The 18,093-nt window shown below is 37.5% G+C and overlaps 1 protein-coding gene across 7 annotated transcripts in view; it reads right to left on the bottom strand.

Annotated features, from left to right (window-relative positions):
* The window catches only part of LOC118150929 (histone demethylase UTY), a 213,369-nt gene that overhangs the window by 11,802 nt on the left and 183,474 nt on the right, over positions 1 to 18,093 (bottom strand). For all 7 annotated transcript variants that reach the window (XM_035289914.3, XM_035289917.3, XM_035289916.3 and 4 more), the window contains 2 exons: positions 15,357 to 15,544; positions 13,652 to 13,793 (listed from right to left, as the gene is read on the bottom strand). In XM_035289914.3, the coding sequence (XP_035145805.1) occupies positions 13,652 to 13,793; positions 15,357 to 15,544 (330 nt within the window). The remainder of the gene's footprint in view (positions 1 to 13,651; positions 13,794 to 15,356; positions 15,545 to 18,093) is intronic.

Here is an 18,093-nt window from a genome sequence, read left to right as displayed (position 1 = left end):
GTCTCTAGAGGAAAATATATAGCAATATGTGCCCATATGAGAAGAGTGGAGAGATCTAAAATTGACACCCTAACGTCAAAATTTAAAGAGCTAGAGAAGCAAGATCAAAAAACTCAAAACCTAGCAGAAGACAAGAAATAACTAAGATCAGAACTGAACTGAAGGAGATAAAGACATAAAAAACCCTTCAAAAGATCAATAAATACAAGAGCTGGTTTTATGAAAAGATCAACAAAATAGACAGACCAATAGCCAGATTGATAAACAAGAAAAGAGAGAACAACCAAATAGATGTAATAAAAAAATGATAAAGGGAAAATCACCACAGATTCCACAGAAATTCAAACCATCGTCAGACAATATTACAAACAACTCTATGCACATAAACTAGTAAACCTGGGAGAAATGGATAAATTCCTGGACACCTGTGTCCTCGCAAGCCTAAACCAGGAGGAAGCTGAAACTATGAATAGAACAATAACAAGGTCTGAAGTTGAGGCAGCAATTAAGAGCCTACACCACACAAAAAAAGCCCAGGTCCAGATGGGTTCACAGCCGAATTCTACCAGACACACAAAGAGGAGCTGGTACCATTCCTTCTGAAACTATTCCAAATAATCTAAAAAGAGGGAATCCTTCCCAAATCATTTTACGAGACCAACATCATCCTGATACCAAAACCCGGCAGAGACCCAACAAGAAAAGAAAACTTCAGGCCAATATCCATGATGAACATAGATGCAAAAATCTTCAATAAAATACTGGCAAGCTGATTGCAACAGCAAATCAAAAAACTTATCCATCATGATCAAGTTGGATTCATCCTGGGGATGCAAGGCTGGTTCAACATATGCAAGTCTATAAATGTAATTCACCACATAAGCAGAACCAAAACCAAAAACCACATTATTATCTCAATTGATGCAGAGAAGGTCTTTGACAAAATTCAACAGCGCTTTATGCTAAAAACCTTCAATAAACTCGGTATCCATGGAACGTATCTCAAAGTAATAAAAGCTATTTACGACAAACCAACAGCCAATATCATACTGAATGGGCAAAAACTGGAAGCATTCCCTTTGAAATCTGGCACTAGACCAGCATGCCCTCTCTTACCATTCTTATTCAATATAGTACTGGAAATTCTGTCCACAGCAATCAGGCAAGAAAAAGAAAGAAAGGGTATTCAAATAGGAATGGTGGAAGCCAAATTATCTCTATTTGTAGACGACATGATAGAGTATATCTACAAGACCCCATCGTCTCAGCCCAAAAACTCCTGAAACTGATAAGCAACTTCAGCAAAGTCTCAGGATATAAAATCAATGTGCAAAAATCACAAGCATTCCTATACACCAATAACAGACTTAAAGAGAGCCAAATCAAGAACGAACTGCCATTCACAATTGCTACAAAGAGAATAAAATACCTAGGAATACAACTTACAAGAAATGTAAGGGACCACTTCAAGGAAAACGACAAACCACTGCTCAACAAAATAAGAGAGGATAAAAAAAGATGTAGTGTGGTGCCTCAATGTTCATGGTTAGGAAGAATCAATATCGTGAAAATGGCTATATTGCCCAAAGTAATTTACAGACTCAACGCTATCCTCATCAAGATAACATTGACTTTCATCACAGAACTGGAAAAAAACCACCTTGAACTTCATATGGAACCAAAAGAGAGCTGCATAGCCAAGTCAATTCCAAGCAAAAAGAACACTGCCGGAGGCATCACACTACCAGACTTCAAACTATGCTACAAGGCTACAGTAATCAAAATAGCATGGTATTGGTACCAAAACAAAGATACAGACCAATGGAACAGAAGAGAGGCTTCGGAGGCAACACAACATATCTACAACCATACAATCTTGGATAAACCTGACAAAAACAAGCAATGGGGAAAGGAGTCCCTGTTTAATAAATGGTGTTGCAAAAACTGGCTAGCCATGTGCAGAAAGCAGAAACTGGACCCCTTCCTGACACCTTACACTAAAATTAACTCCAGATGGATTAAAGACTTAAACATAAGACCTTGCACCATCAAAACCCTAGAAGAAAATCTAGGCAAAACGATTCAGGACATAGAAGTAGGCAAGGACTTCATGAACAAAACACCAAAAGCATTGGCAACAAAAGCCAAAATAGACAAATGGGACCTAATCAAACTTCACAGCTTCTGCATGGCAAAAGAAACAGTCACTAGAATGAATAAGCAACCAACAGAATGGGAAAAAATTTTTGTAGTTTACCCATCTGACAAAGGGCTGATAACCAGAATTTACAAAGAACTCAAACAGATTTACCGGAAAAAAACAAACAAGCCCATTCAAAAATGTTCAAAGGATATGAACAGTCACTTTACAAAAGAAGACATACACGGGGCCAACAAAATATGAAAAAATGCTCAATCATTGCTGGTCATTAGAGAAATGCAAATCAAAACTACACTGATATGCCATCTCACGCCAGTTAGAATGGTGATCATTAAAAAATCTGGAGACAACAAATGCTGGAGAGGATGTGGAAAAATAGGAAGACTTGTACGCTGCTGGTGGGAGTGTAAATTAGTTCAACCATTGTGGAAGACAGTGTGGCGATTCGTCAAGGACCTAGAAATGGAAATTCCATTTGACCCAGCAATTCCATTACTGAGTATATATCCAAAGGATTATAAATTGTGTACTATAAGGACATATGCACACGAATGTTCATTGCAGCACTGTTTACAAAAGCAAAAACCTGGAATCAAGCCAAATGCCCATCGATGACAGACTGGACAGGGAAAATGTGGCACATATACACCATAGAATATTATGCAGTCATCACAAACAATGAGTTCATGTCCTTTGCAGGGACATTGATGAAGCCTGAAGCCATCATTCTCAGCAAACTTTAGTAAAGAAGAGACAATCAGACACCACATGTTCTCACTCATAGGTGGGTGTTGACCAATGAGAACACATGGTCGCAGGGAGGGAAGCATCACACACTGGGGTCTGTCAGCGGGACTAGGGGAGAGACAGCGGAGGGTGGGGATTTGGGGAGAGATAGGGTGGGGAGAAATGTCAGATATTGGTGATGGGGAGGAAGGCAGCTAATCACACTGCCATGTGTGTACCTATGCAACAATATTGCATGTTCTTCACATGTACCCCAAAACCTAAAACGCAATTTAAAAAAGAGATCTTTTACTTGGAAATACCTAGAGATTCCACCAAAAAAAAATCAGATGTCATAAATTCAGTAAAGTTACAGAATACAGAATCAACATACAAAATTTAGTTGCATTTCTATACAGCAACAGCAAGCATTCTAAAGAAGAAATCAAGAATGTAATTCAATCTATGATATGTAAAAATAGAATAAAATACCTAGGAATATTAATTTAACCAAAGAAATAAAAAGTCTGTGCAATGAAAACTAGAAAACCTTGATACAAGAAATTGAAGAGGACACAGATAATGGAATTGTTAAAATGTCCATACTATCCAAAGCAGTGTACACACTGGATATAATCTGTATCAAAATATTAATGACATTCTATATAGAAATAGGAAAACGACTCCTAACACTTATAGGAAACCACAAAAGATCCAGAATACCCAAAGCTGTCCATAGCAAAAGCAACATCAGAGGAGTCACATTACTAGACTACGAATTATATTATTGAGTAATTAATGTGTTTTTATTGTAAAACAACAGCACAGGCATAAGAATAGATAAATTATTTGCTCACACAAACTGAGCAAATAATTTTACAGTAAGCAAAACCACACAGCTCAGACAAAACAACATAGCACAGGCATAAAAACAGACACACAGACCAATGGAGCAGAATAAAAAGCAAGAAGAAAATCTATGTATCTACTGTGAACTAATTTTTGACAAACATGACAACACCATACACAAGAGAAAGAACTGTCTCTTAAAATGAATGCTGCTTTGAAAACTGGATATCCATATGACTCAGAATGAAACTAGACTCCCATCTCTTGCTATACATAAAAAATCAAATCAAATCAAAGCCAGGCATACTGGCTCATGCATGTAAGCCCAGCAACTTGGGAGATGGAGGCAGGAGGACTGCCTGAGTCCAGAGATTTGAGACCAATGTGAACAGCAGAGTGATACCATGTCCCCCCAACAACAACAAATGGTAAAAGTTATTCTGGCACCATGGCAAGCACTTGTAGTCTTAGCTACTCAGAAAGCTGAGGTGAGAGGATTGGCTCATCTTTGGAGGTCGTAGCTGTAATTAGCCAAGATTATTGCACCACTGTCTCAAAAAAAGGAAAAAGTCCAATCAAAACTTATTAAACACTTAAATCTAAGGCCTCAAACTATGAAGCTACCATAAGAAAACATTTGGAAAATGTCCCTGACCTAGTGTGGGCAAAGATTTCTTCAGTAATACTTTATTAAGCATACGAAACCAAAGCAAAATGAACAAAAGGTGTCAATTAAGTTGAAAACTTCTGCCTAGCAAAGGAAAAGAATGAACAAAGTAAAAAGACAATACACAGAATGAGAGAAAATACTCAAAACTATGTATCTGTAAAGTGATTAGCAACCAGAATATACAAGGAGCTCACACAACTCAATAGGGAAAAAAATTTAAAACTGTCATTAAAATTTGGGCAAAAGATGTGAATAGACATTTCTTTTTTGTGGGGCAGGGTACAGAATGGAGTCTCACTCTGTCACCCACGCTGGAGTGCAGCGTAGTGATCTTGAGTCACTGTAGCTTCCACCCTCCTGGTTCCAAGTGAATCCTCTGCCTCAGCCTCCAGAGTAGCTGGGACCACAAGTGTACCTCACAACGCCTGGATAATATTTTTTTAGTAAAGATGGAGTCTCATCATGTTGGCCAGGCTGGTTTTGAACTCCTGACATAAAATTATCCTTCTGCCTTGACCTCCCATATTGCTGGGAATACTGGTGTGTAATACTGGGCCTGGCCAACATTTCTTAAAAGCAAACATACAAATAGTCAACAGGTATATAATGAGTGCTCAATATTCTTTATTACCAGAAAAATGTAAATCAAAACAACAATTTGATGTCATCTTACCCCAGTAAAAATCGCTTTATCCAAAGACTGGGAAGAACAAATATGAGTATGTGGAGAGAAGGGAACTCTCACACATTGTTGGTGGGAAGGTAAATTCTACATCATACAACGACAGTGTAGGACTGTATGTAGGTTCCTCAAAAAACAAAAAAAAAAGGATTACCAGATGGTGGAAACATTCCACTGCTAGGTATATAACCAAAAGAAGGACATCAGTACATTCAAGTGATGTATGAACTCATATGTTTATTGCAGCACTACTCACAATTGCCAAGATTTGGAAGCAACCTAAGCATCCATTATCAGAAAAATGGATAAAGATAACATGGATTATACACAAATTAGAGTGTGATTTTGCTATGAAAAAGAATGAGAATCTGTCATTTACAACATCTTGGATAGAACTGGAGGATGTTACGCTAAGTAAAATAAGCCAGGCACAGAAAGATGACTTTCACATATTCTCCCTCATTTGCAGGAGGTAAAAATTGGAAATTGAACTCATGGAGATAGAGAGTGGAATGAGTCACCAGAAGCTGTGAAAGGTTGGGGAGAGAGAAAGTGGGATGGTTAATGCCTACAAAAAATACAGCTAGTATGAATACCATCTAGTATTTGATAGGAAAACAGGGCGACTACAGCCAATAATTTATTGCACATTTAAATAATGAAAATAGGGTATCTGGAATATTTGTAGTTCAAAAAGATGGTAAGTGCTTGAAGTGATGGATTTCCATTTTCTTTGATGTGGTTATAAAGTGTTGCAAGTCTGTATCAAAATATCTCATGTACCCCATGAATATGTATATAACTACTCTGTACCCATAAAAATTAAAAACAACAAATTTCTGCAAGTTTCGAGGTAACTGCCATTAAAAATGGTAAAAAGTTAAAAAGAACCAAAGTAAATCATTGCTAAAAAAAAAAAAAATCACCAAATAAGAAACAGCCACAGAGACCAAGAAACAAATGCAGAAACAGATTTTTAAAAATTAACACAATGGCAATAGAAAGCCCCACTTATCAATAATCACCTTAAATATACATAAGTTGAAGTTTTCAAGTAAAAGGCACAGAATGGATTAGAAAGCAAGACACAGAAATATGTTGCCTACAAGACACTCACTTCAGTTTAAAGAAAACACATAGACTGAAAGCAAAGGAACAACAGATATTCCACATAAATGGTAACCTAAATAGAGCAAGGATAACTTGAGTAAACAGCTTTTAAATCTAAAACTGTCTCTAGAGACAAAGAAGGTCATTATCTAGTAATAGTTGTTACATCTCCCAGGCCATTCAACTGACAGGTGTAACAATTACAATTATACATGGCACCCCAACATCAGAGTACTTACACATATATAAAGAAAATATTGACAAATCTGAAGGGGGATGCTTATGAAAATATAAAAATACAGTAAGGCTTTATTAATCCTTAATACCTAACTTACAATAATGTATAGAGCAGCCAGACCAAAAAAAAAAACAACAACAAAAAAACATAATAATGAAATAAAATCAACAATCATATTAGGACCAAAGCAACTCGACAAGTATGTAGAAGAATTATATCTTGTCTTTAAGCATATAAACAACATTTTCAGTACACATCACATAGTAGGTAAGAAAAGAATTCTTAACAACCTTTAAAAGATTAAAATAATTCAACAATGTATCAAATCACAACAGAATGGAACTGTAAGTGAACATCACCAAGAGAACTAGACTATTAACACATCCTAAACAACACAAAGTTGAAAAACCGTTGAATAAAAGAATTCAAAGAACATCCTGAGACAAATAAAAACAAATATACATCTAAACCTACAGAATCCAGCAAATATAGTACTAAAGTTTACAACAATAAATGCCTACTTTAAAAGTAGTCGTCAAATAAATACCCTAACTAATCCTGAAGGAACGAGAACACAGTCAGTGGAAAGTCAAACTGAAGAAAATAATAAAGACTTTAACAGGAGAAAGTTATATAAAGATTCAAACAATAGAAAACATTTTAACAAAACTAAAAATCAGTCTTTTAAATCCATAAACAAAATTGGCAGACTAAGAAAAATAAAGAGAAGAATCCAATAAAATAAGAAGAGGAGACATCATAAAAGATACTCAGAAATACAAAGTATCAAAGAGATTCTTATGAATAATATGACAAAAAACTAGATCATCCAGAAAATATGACCAAATTCTAAGAAATACACTATACTTTGCAAACTTGCCGCAAGAAGAAATAGAAATCCTGAAAAGACCAGTAACTGGTCTTTGCAGGTGAATTTTAATAAACAAAGAAAAATACCAACTTTTTCTGCAAAAAAATAGAAGAACACTTCTGAACTCACTTCAGGAGGTCAACACCACCCTAATATCAAATAGCAAAGATGTCACAAGAAAATAAGATGGTAGACCAACATTCCTATTGAACACAGATGAAAAAATCCTTAGTAAAATACTAGCAAACAGAATTGAGCAGCATATTAAAAGGATCATACACCCCTAAAAAGTGGATTTAACCCTGGAAAATAATAATGGTGTGACCAAGGCATATAATTTTGATATATCATACTAACAGAAGAAAAGGTAAAACTACATGTTCAAACTCTATTGATAGTTAAACTCTCATCAAACTAGGTACAGAGGTAATGGATCCCACGTTAAATGCTGTGTAGGAAAAGTCCACAGCTAACATCATAATCATTGTGGGGGAAATGAAAAGCTTTCCTCCTAAGGCCTAAGTAAGAATGCTCACTCTTGCCATTTGTTTAGAATCTAATACTGTATATTACAGCAAGATAATCAGATAAGAAAAATAAATAAATGGCATTCAAACTTTAAGTGAGAAGTAAAATAACCCGTATTTGCAGATACCAATTCTATATGCAAAAAAACCTAGAGACAAAGAAAACTGTCAGAATAATTCAGAAAAGTGTCAGGATACAGAATTGGCATGTAAAAATAAACTGTACTTTCCATTAAAAAAATACTAAAAAGAAAAATAAAATGCCTAAACCAGGAGGAAGCTGAAACTAGAATAGACAAATAACAAGGTCTGAAGTTGAGGCAGCAATTAAGAGCCTACCACACAAAAAAAGCCCAGGTCCAGATGGGTTCACAGCCAAATTCTACCAGACACACAAAGAGGAGCTGGTACCATTCCTTCTGAAACTATTCCAAATAATCCAAAAAGAGGGAATCTTTTTCAAATCGTTTTATGAAACAAACATCATCTGGATACCAAAACCCGGCAGAGACCCAACAAGAAAAGAAAACTGCAGGCCAATATCCATGATGAACATAGATGCAAAAATCTTCAATAAAATATTGGAAAACCAATTGTAACAGCAAATCAAAAAACTTATCCATCGTGATCAAGTAGGATTCATCCCGGGGATGCAAGGCTGGTTCAACATACGCAAGTCTATAAACGTAATTCACCACATAAACAGAACCACAAACAAAAACCACATGATTATCTCAATTGATACAGAGAACGCATTCGACAAAATTCAAAGGCCTTTATGCTAAAAACCCTCAATAAACTCGGTATCCATGGAACATATCTCAAAGTAATAAAAGCTATTTACGACAAACCAACAGCTAATATCATACTGAATGGGCAAAAACTGGAAGCATTCCCTTTGAAATCCGGCACTAGACCAGGATGCCCTCTCTTACCACTCCTATTCAGTATAGTACTGGAAGTTCTAGCCAGAGCAATCAGGCAAGAAAAAGAAATAAAGGGTATTCAAATAGGAAAGGTGGAAGCCAAATTGTCTCTATTTGCAGATGACATGATAGTATACCTAGAAGACCCCATCGTCTCAGCCCAAAAACTCCTGAAACTGATAAGCAACTTCAGCAAAGTCTCAGGATATAAAATCAATGTGCAAAAATCACAAGCATTCCTATACACCAATAACAGACTTAAAGAAAGCCAAATCAAGAACGAACTGCCATTCACAATTGCTACAAAGAGAATAAAATACCTAGGAATACAACTCACAAGGAACGTAAGGGACCTCTTCAAGGAAAACTACAAAACAATGCTCAACGAAATAAGAGAGGACACAAACAGATGGAGAAACATTTCATGTTCATGGTTAGGAAGAATTAATATCGTGAAAATGGCTGTACTGCCCAAAGTAATTTACAGAATCAGCGATATCCCCATCAAGATACCATTGACTTTCTTCACAGAACTGGAAAAAACCACCACGAACTTCACATGGAACCAAAAGAGAGCCCGCATAGCCAAGTCAATTCTAAGCAAAAAGAACACAGTGGGGGGTATCACAGTACCGGATTTCAAACTATACTACAAGGCTACAGTAATAAAAACAGCACAGTACTGATACCAAAACAGAGAAATAGACCAATGGAACAAAACAGAGGCATCGGAGGCAACACAACATATCTACAACCATACAATCTTTGATAAACCTGACAAAAACAAGCAATGGGGAAAGGAGTCCCTGTTTAATAAATGGTGTTGGGAAAACTGGCTAGCCATGTACAGAAAGCAGAAACTGGACCCCTTCCTGACACCTTACACTAAAATTAACTCCAGATGGATTAAAGACTTAAACATAAAACCTGGCACCATCAAAACCCTAGAAGGAAATCTAGGCAAAACCAACCAGGACATAGGAGTAGGCAAGGACTTCATGAACAAAACACCAAAAGCATTGGCAACAAAAGCCAAAATAGACAAATGTGACCTAATCAAACTCCACAGCTTCTGCACGGCAAAAGAAACAGTCACTAGAGTGAATCGGCAACCAACAGAATGGGAAAAAACTTTTGCAGCTTACCCATCTGACAAAGGGCTGATATCCAGAATTTACAAAGAACTCAAACAGATTTACCGGAAAAAAACAAACAAGCCCATTCAAAAATGGGCAAAGGATATGAACAGACACTTTATAAAAGAAGACATAGATGAGGCCAACAAACATGAAAAAATGCTCATCATCACTGGTCATTAGAGAGATGCAAATCAAAACCACATTGAGATACCATCTCACGCAAGTTAGAATGGCAATCATTAAAAAATCTGGAGACAACAGATGCTGGAGAGAATGTGGAGAAAAAGGAACACTTTCACACTGTTGGTGGGAGTGTAAATTAGTTCAACCATTGTGGAAGACAGTGTGGCGATTCCTCAAGGCCTTAGAAATAGAAATTCCATTTGACCCGGCAATCCCATTACTGGGTATATATCCAAAGGACTATAAATCTTTCTACTATGAGGACACATGCACACGAATGTTCATTGCAGCACTGTTTACAATAGCAAAGACCTGGAACCAACCCAAATGCCCATTGATGACAGACTGGATTGGGAAAATGAGGCACATATACACCATGGAATATTATGCAGCAATCAGAAATGATGAGTTCATGTCGTTTGTAGGGATATGGATGAATCTGGAGAACATCATTCTCAGCAAACTGACACAAGAACAGAAAATGAAATACCGCATATTCTCACTCATAGGAGGGTGATGAAAAATGAGAACATATGGACACAGGAAGGGGAGTACTGAACACTGGGTCTATTGGGGGGGAAAAGGGGAGGGCCAGCAGGGGGCGGGGGGAGCTCAGGAGGGATAGCCTGGGGAAAAATGACAAATGTGGGTGAAGGGGAGAAAGGAAGCAAAACACACTGCCATGTGTGTACCTATGCAACTGTCTTGTATGTTCTGCACACGTACCCCAAAACCTAAAATGCAATAAAAAATAAAAAATAAATGAAAGTATGAACCAAAAAAGAAAAAGGAAATGAAGAAAACAATCCATTTATAATAGGAACAAAAAGATATCTTAAGAACAGAACCATGTACTCCAGCCCAGGTAACAAGAGCGAAACTCTGCCTAAAAAAAAAGGAACAAAACCAATGAAATGAAAAGATTTATACATTGAAAACTACAAAATGCTCATATAGAAAATTAAAGGGACATATAAATGAAAAACATTCATACTCCAGTGTATGGAAGTATTAATATAAATGCTATTAAAATACCCACACTACCATAGTAATATGCAAATTTAATGCAATCTTGAGCAAAATCCCAACTACATTGAATTTGTGAATTACTGTGAGTAGTATGCAATTTTAGAAGAGAAAAAGTCTTCTAAAATTAAAGTGAAATCACAAAAGACTTCCAACAGCCAAAGTAATCTTGGGGAAGAAAAACAAGGCTAGAGACATCAAGTGACCTGATTTCAAAATATATCTCGAAGGTATAGAATAAAAACGATAGAGCACTGGCATAAACACAGATATACAGACCAAAAGAACAGAACGGAGAGCTCAGAAATAAATATACCTATGAACAACTGTTCTCTGACAAGTGTATCATGAGTAAACATGGGGAAAGAAAAGTGTCTTCAATCAACAACACTGGAAAAACTGCATTGTTTGATACAGAATTTAAAAAACTCAACTCTCATCTCATACTATACACAAAAATCATCTCAAAATGACTTCAAGTCCAAGACTCAAACTGAAAAAGTACTAAAAGAACGGAGAAAAAAAACATGGCTTACTTCAGGCTAAATTAAATAAAATTCAGAAAGACAAACCAATATCTCACTTATATATGTACAATCTAAAAACATCAAACTCACACGAGCACAATGTTCAATCATGGTGGCAAGGAGGGAAATACAGAAAGATGCTAGTCAAGAGGTCCACGTTTCAGTTACGCAAAGAGTAGGTAGAAGCTGCCAAACTTCCATGGGTGTTGCGACGTAACACCATGTGGAAATCACCAAAGGTTAACATTTAAGTTTTCTAGAGTGTTGGAGGATGGGTGTAACAGCAGTGCCCTAGGCCTGGCCCTTCCTACTTTTCAAACCTTTCTACTCCCCCAGGTAGCTAGGCTTTTCAGGGCAGGGGCAGCCTTCAATATATCTGAAATGCTTTCAAGGACTTTTTGCAATGGTCTTGTTAGCACCTGGCCCTCTAATCTCTCTAACAAGTTATTGCTCTGTAGCACCCTTGGATTTCTTTCCTATTACATTTCCTTTCCACATTTAACAATTTTCCAAATTTTAGATCATAAGCTGCTAAAGTAGCTACATCACTTATTCAAAGTTTGCTTCTTAGAAATTTTCTCTGCCACGTACCCTTTGGTCATTACTCTTTTTTTTTTTGAGACGAAGTCTCACTCTGTGGTGCAGTGGTACGGTCTTGGCTTATTGCAACCTCTGCCCCTGAGTTCAAGTGATTCTCCTGCCTCAGCCTCCCAAGAAGCTTAGACTAAGGCACCCACCACCACTGTCAGCTAATTTTTTTTTTATTTTAGTAGAGATGGGGTTTTACCCTGTTGGCCAGGATGGTCTCGATCTTTGACCCTATGTTCTGCCTGTCTTGGCCTCCCAAAGTGCTGGGATTACAGGAGTGAACCACCGTGCCCTGCCTGTAGGTCATCATTCTTAAGCTGCCCGCCAAACCCTAGGGCAATAGAAACAACACAGCCAGGTCCTCTGCTGCAAGTAACAAGGTAGGCTTTTGTTCTAGTTCCCAGTAACTTCATCATTTCCATCTGAGATCTCATTAGGAAGCCTTTTACTGTCTGTATCACAGCATTTTGGCCAGAAACAGTTTACCAATCTCTAAGAACTCCCAAACTTTCCTTCGTCTTCCTGTCTTCCTTCTGGGCCCTCATCAGAATCACCCATTCATTATAATACAACCCTTGCCTAGCCTGCTCCTTCAACTGTTTGAACCTCTGCCTAATAGTTCCAAATTTGCTTCCAAATTTTCCACTATCTTTTGGCAAAGAGTGGTATCCCACTCCTAAATACTGACTTTTTGTCTCAGTTCATTTAGATAAGATTTTGCCAAGTTGGCCAGGATGGTTTTGATCTCTTGACCGTGTGATCTGCCTACCTTGGCCTCCCAAAGTGCTTGAATTACAGACATGAGCCACAAAGAAATGCCCAAGTAAAAGTAATTTATAAAGGAGAGGGGTTTATATGGCTTACAGTTCTGCAGGCTGTAAAGAAGTATGGCACCAGCAGTTGCTTTTGGGAAGGGTAAGGCGAACTAGAATACACAGAGATCATATGGCAAGAGAAACAAAAGAGAGGTGCTAGTACATTCATATTCATATATGTGTTGATCAAATCCTCAGGCTCTATAAATGCATAAATTTTTCACACCAACTACAAATTAATCATAAAAAAAGTAGAAGATACACAACAAAAATTATTCTTAAATAGTAAATGAAACAAGTTGTCCTGGGAAATTAGTTTTATCTGAGTTAGGAGAAAATAGAGATTTATAAATTTACCAGTATCTATTCATGTTTACTCCTCTCCAAGTCATAATAAACATCGGTGTTTATTTGTTAAAGAAGAAAATATATTAATCTTATGAGATATTATAACACTTATAAATATATAAGATTATTTGTACCTTATTACATTTTGCCAACACTTCTGGACTGCTGATATCATTTGAGGTCAACAAAATTCTTTGGAAAAAAAGTACTGTATGGTTACCAATACCCCCATAGAGAAACTACGGCCGTTTTAGAAAGCACTTACTTAATCATTTCAAAAAGCTTTGGGTCTGAGACTTTGATATTTCGTGCCATATTCCATGAAAGATGCACCATGGGTACTAGCGACTTCACACTTTGGAACTTGTTCCATTCGTACCGTTCCACTGCCAATTTATACTGGCAGGCTAGGAGGAAAAACCAACAGCATAAAAACGTTACATATGAACATAACCATTAAGACAGGTGATAGCTTCAATATCAGTATCAATCCTGAAAACCTTGAAACACTGTTAAGATTATTCTGATTCTAAGTAACTTTAATTTAAAAAAAAAAAGTAAGGTAAAGAGCACTCACAATATGTGAGACATTGTGCTAGGTCCTTTTTACATCTTATCCCATTTTAGCCTTTCAAGGCCTTCTTTATTTTCTAATGCCTATTTGGTAGAAGAAATAAGTGAGGGGCTGGGCGCGGTGGCTCAAGCCCATAATCGCAGCACTTTGGGAGGCCAAGGAGGGTGGATCACGAAGTCAAGAGATCGAGACCATCTGGTCAACATGGTGAAACCCCATCTCTACTAAAAATACAAAAAATTAGCTGGGCGTGGTGGCACGTGCCTGTAATCCCAGCTACTCCGGAGGCTGAGGCAGGAGAATTGCCTGAACCCAGAAGGCGGAGGCTGTGGTGAGCAGAGATCGCTCCATTGCACTCCAGCCTGGGTAACAAAGAGTGAAACTCTGTCAAAGAAAGGAAAGAAAAGAAAAGAAGGAAGGAAGGAAGGAAGGAAGGAAGGAAGGAAGGAAGGAAGGAAGGAAGGAAGGAAGGAAGGAAGGGGAAGGGAAGGAAGGGGAGGGGAGGGGAGGGGAAGGGAAGGGAAGAAAGAAAGAAAGAAAGAAAGAAAGAAAGAAAGAAAGAAAGAAAGAAAGAAAGAAAGAAAGAAAGAAAGAAAGAGAAAGAAATAGAAATAGAAATAAGTGAGGGCTCCCAGCACCTTGGGAGGCCAAAGCGGGTGGATCATGAGGTCAAGATATCGAGACCATCCTGGTCAACATGGTGAAACCCCGTCTCTATTAAAAATACAAAAAATTAGCTGGGCAATGGTGGCGTGTGCCTGTAATCCCAGCTGCTCAGGAGGCTGAGGCAGGAGAATTGCCTGAACCCAGGAGGAGGAGGTTGCGGTGAGCCGAGATCATGCCATTGCACTCCAGCCTGGGTGACAAGAGCAAAACTCCGTCTCAAAAAAAATAAAAAAGAAGAGAAATAAGTGAGGGCCTGAGAGTTAAAAAACAACAACAACAAAAAAAAAACCTTAACCTAAAGTCATAAAGTTAACATTGTGGAGACATGGTGTATTTCAGGTCTTTCTAGGTCTTAAGGCCAGATTCTTTATTTACGTATATTAAATCCTATGACATCCTAGGGCTGCACATATGATATACCACATGAACTGAAACTTCTAATGATCAACTACAATGTTTTACCCCTTAATAAAGGGTTTCCTTTATAAAACCAAAATCTAGCACTCTAAAATATCATAAGTGTATCTTATATTTCTATAATTATTTGTTAAAATCTGTGTTCTTGGATTGCCATTTTTAAAGCTGAATTGAATCTCTGTACTAAAAATTGGAATTTCTTTTTCCACAAGACATACTCTATTTTTAGTGAGTTATTTTCTACTAGTAAAACAATATGCCTATTAGGTAATCCTTTAAAATATAAACTTCATTAGTTTATTATTCAAAATACCTGTAAGTGGACCAACATTCCAGGCAATGTTGTTGCACCAGCCAACAGCTTGAACCCAATGCACAGTGCCTGCATTTATCCAGACCAAATCTCCAGGTCGCTGAATAAATCTATACACAGGAACATTTGCTTCATAAAGATCTTCAAGGTTGGGCCACCAAGAACTCATTAAAAAATTCAAATTGTTTCTGAAAAAGAAAATAATAAAAATCAAGTTGAAAAATGTCTCAAGAGTTTAAAAAATGCTCAGTATTTATATTCCACTAACAGTTTCTATCAGAGGGCTGGATACAGTGTATCAGGCCTGTAATCCCAGCACTTTGGGAGGCTGTGGTAGGCAGGGTGCTTGAGGTCAGGAGTTTGAGATTAGGCTGGCCAATACAATGAAAGCACATCTCTACTAGTTTGAAAAAAAAAATAGCCAAACATTGTGACATGTGCCTGTAATCCCATCAATTGAGGCATTAGAAGCGCTTGAACTGAGGTTGCAGTGAGGCAAAATTGCACTATTCCACTCCATCCTGGGAAACAGAGTGACACTCCACCACAAAAACAAAACAAAACAAAACAAAACAAAAAACCCAAATTTTCATCACAAAAGCATTGCAACAAGAAATGCCTCTTTCATTTCCAATTAAAGTCTTGGACCAGTCCTGAGAGAAATGAATTGTAGGTGAATACTGACAGACTTATCGAAAGCTCAGTTACTATAAGCTTAAACTTGCTATTCAAAAGTCTGTAAATTAATATTTAAGTTTCTTATTACAGTGAAACACACTGATTTTTAATTTTGTTTCAGTAAGAAATATTTTGACTCTTCCTCTTTAATTTACCAAAAACCCTCATGATACCTAGAAATCTCTAAAAGAAAACTCTGGCTAGAAATCACATTAAATCATTTAAATCTTAATCATAATCACTGTGACAGATAAAAGAAGCAGGACCTTCTCTCAATTCCTGTGTTGTGGGTGAAGAGGAGAGCAGAAATCATCCTCTACTGCTGTACTGAATCCTAGGCAGGAAAGGGGAGTGAAGATAAAATGTCTAATTTGCATATGCTTTTAGGAATGAGTTGACTTAAATAAGGCAGGTGAAAAAACTACTAGAAGAACTCACAAAAATATGTGAACCATCACCATCACTGGCACCAATACAAACTGACAAAATGATGAAGTTTAAATATAAAAATCTCATTTGGTTATTCTCATTCATCAAATTTTTCCATATTGTTGTCTGGGTGTGGTGGGTTGTACCTGTAATCCTAGCTAAGGCAGGAGGATCACTTGAGGTCAGGAGTTTGAGACCAGCCTGGCCAACATGGTGAAACCCCAGCTCTACTGAAAATACAAAAATTTGCTAAGTGTGGTAGTGCGTGCCTGTAATCCCAGCTACTAAGAAGGATGAGGCAGGAGAATTTCTTGAACTTGGGAGGCAGAGATTGCGAATGCACTCCAGCCTAGGGGACAGAGCAAGACTCTATCTCAAGAAAAAAAAAGTTTATTTCACAATTGTTATGTACTACACAGTAACTATCTTAAGTTTTCTATTAAGGATTTAATAAAATACTTTATTTCAAATTTAAGTTTTTGTAAGAGGAAGAAATTCACAGACTTGAAAATGTTTCAGATTTAATAACTAGCTTTTGCTTTGTTTCTATTTTGTCTTTTTAAAAAAAAAAAAAAAAGGCCGGGTTCATTGGCTCACGCCTGTAATCTCAGCACTTTGGGAGGCTGAAGTGAGTGGATCGTCCGAGGTCAGGTGTTTGAGATCAGGCTGGTCAACATGGTGAACCATGTTTCTACTGAAAAAAAAAAAAAAAGCCACATGTGGTGACAGGCACCTGTGGTCCCAGCTACTCAGGAGACTGAGGCAGGAGAATCACTTGAATCCAGGAGGTGGAAGTTGTGGTGATCTGATCGTGCCACTACGGTCCAGCCTGGGCAACAGGGACGAGACTCCGTCTCAAAAAATAAAACAAAACAAACCAAAAATTATAATAACAAAAATCTGAAGTTGTCTATATGGAATCTTAGTCTCATTTATTTTATTGTCCTAAAACCGATTTTGACTTTAGTAGAGGTTAGCAATTCAAGGAATAAAAAACTTACACGTTTTCCATGACCGTTTTTTTTGTTTTCCCCTACTGTGGAGACAGAGTCTTGCTCTGTAGCTCAGGCTGTAGTGCAATGGTGCAATTTCAGTTCACTGCAACCTCTGCTTCCTGGGTTCTAGTAATTCTTCTGCCTCAGCTTCCCAAATAGCTGCAACTACAACTAAACACCACCATGACCTGCTAACTTTTGTAGAGATGGGGCTTCACCTTGTTGGCAAGGCTGGTCTTGAACTCCTGACCTCGAGCGATCGTCCCTCCTTGGCCTTCCCAAGTGTTGGGATTACAGGTGTGAGCCATTGTGCCTAACCTATTTTCCATAAACTTAAAAAAATTTGCCAATAAACAGGAAGCAAAGGTAAAAAAGGGGGAAAAATTATAAGCATAGCACAAATCTTACCTTACCTCACACCTATACTCCCCATATAAAACTAGAGAAAGTTTTGTATTAAGAAAAAAAAAAAAAGAAAGAAAGGCCAGGTGTGGTGGCTCATGCATATAATCCCAGCACTTTGGGAAGCCAGGATTAACCTGAACTCCTGAACTCAGGTCATCTGCCTGGCTTCCCAAAGTGCTGGGATTACAACATGGAGAAACTCCATCTCTACTAAAAAATCCAAAAAAATT

This window comes from Callithrix jacchus, chromosome Y (genome assembly GCF_049354715.1).
Source record: "Callithrix jacchus isolate 240 chromosome Y, calJac240_pri, whole genome shotgun sequence".
Classification (NCBI taxonomy): Eukaryota; Metazoa; Chordata; class Mammalia; order Primates; family Cebidae; genus Callithrix; species Callithrix jacchus.
This window is presented reverse-complemented; position numbering and strand designations above follow the sequence as displayed.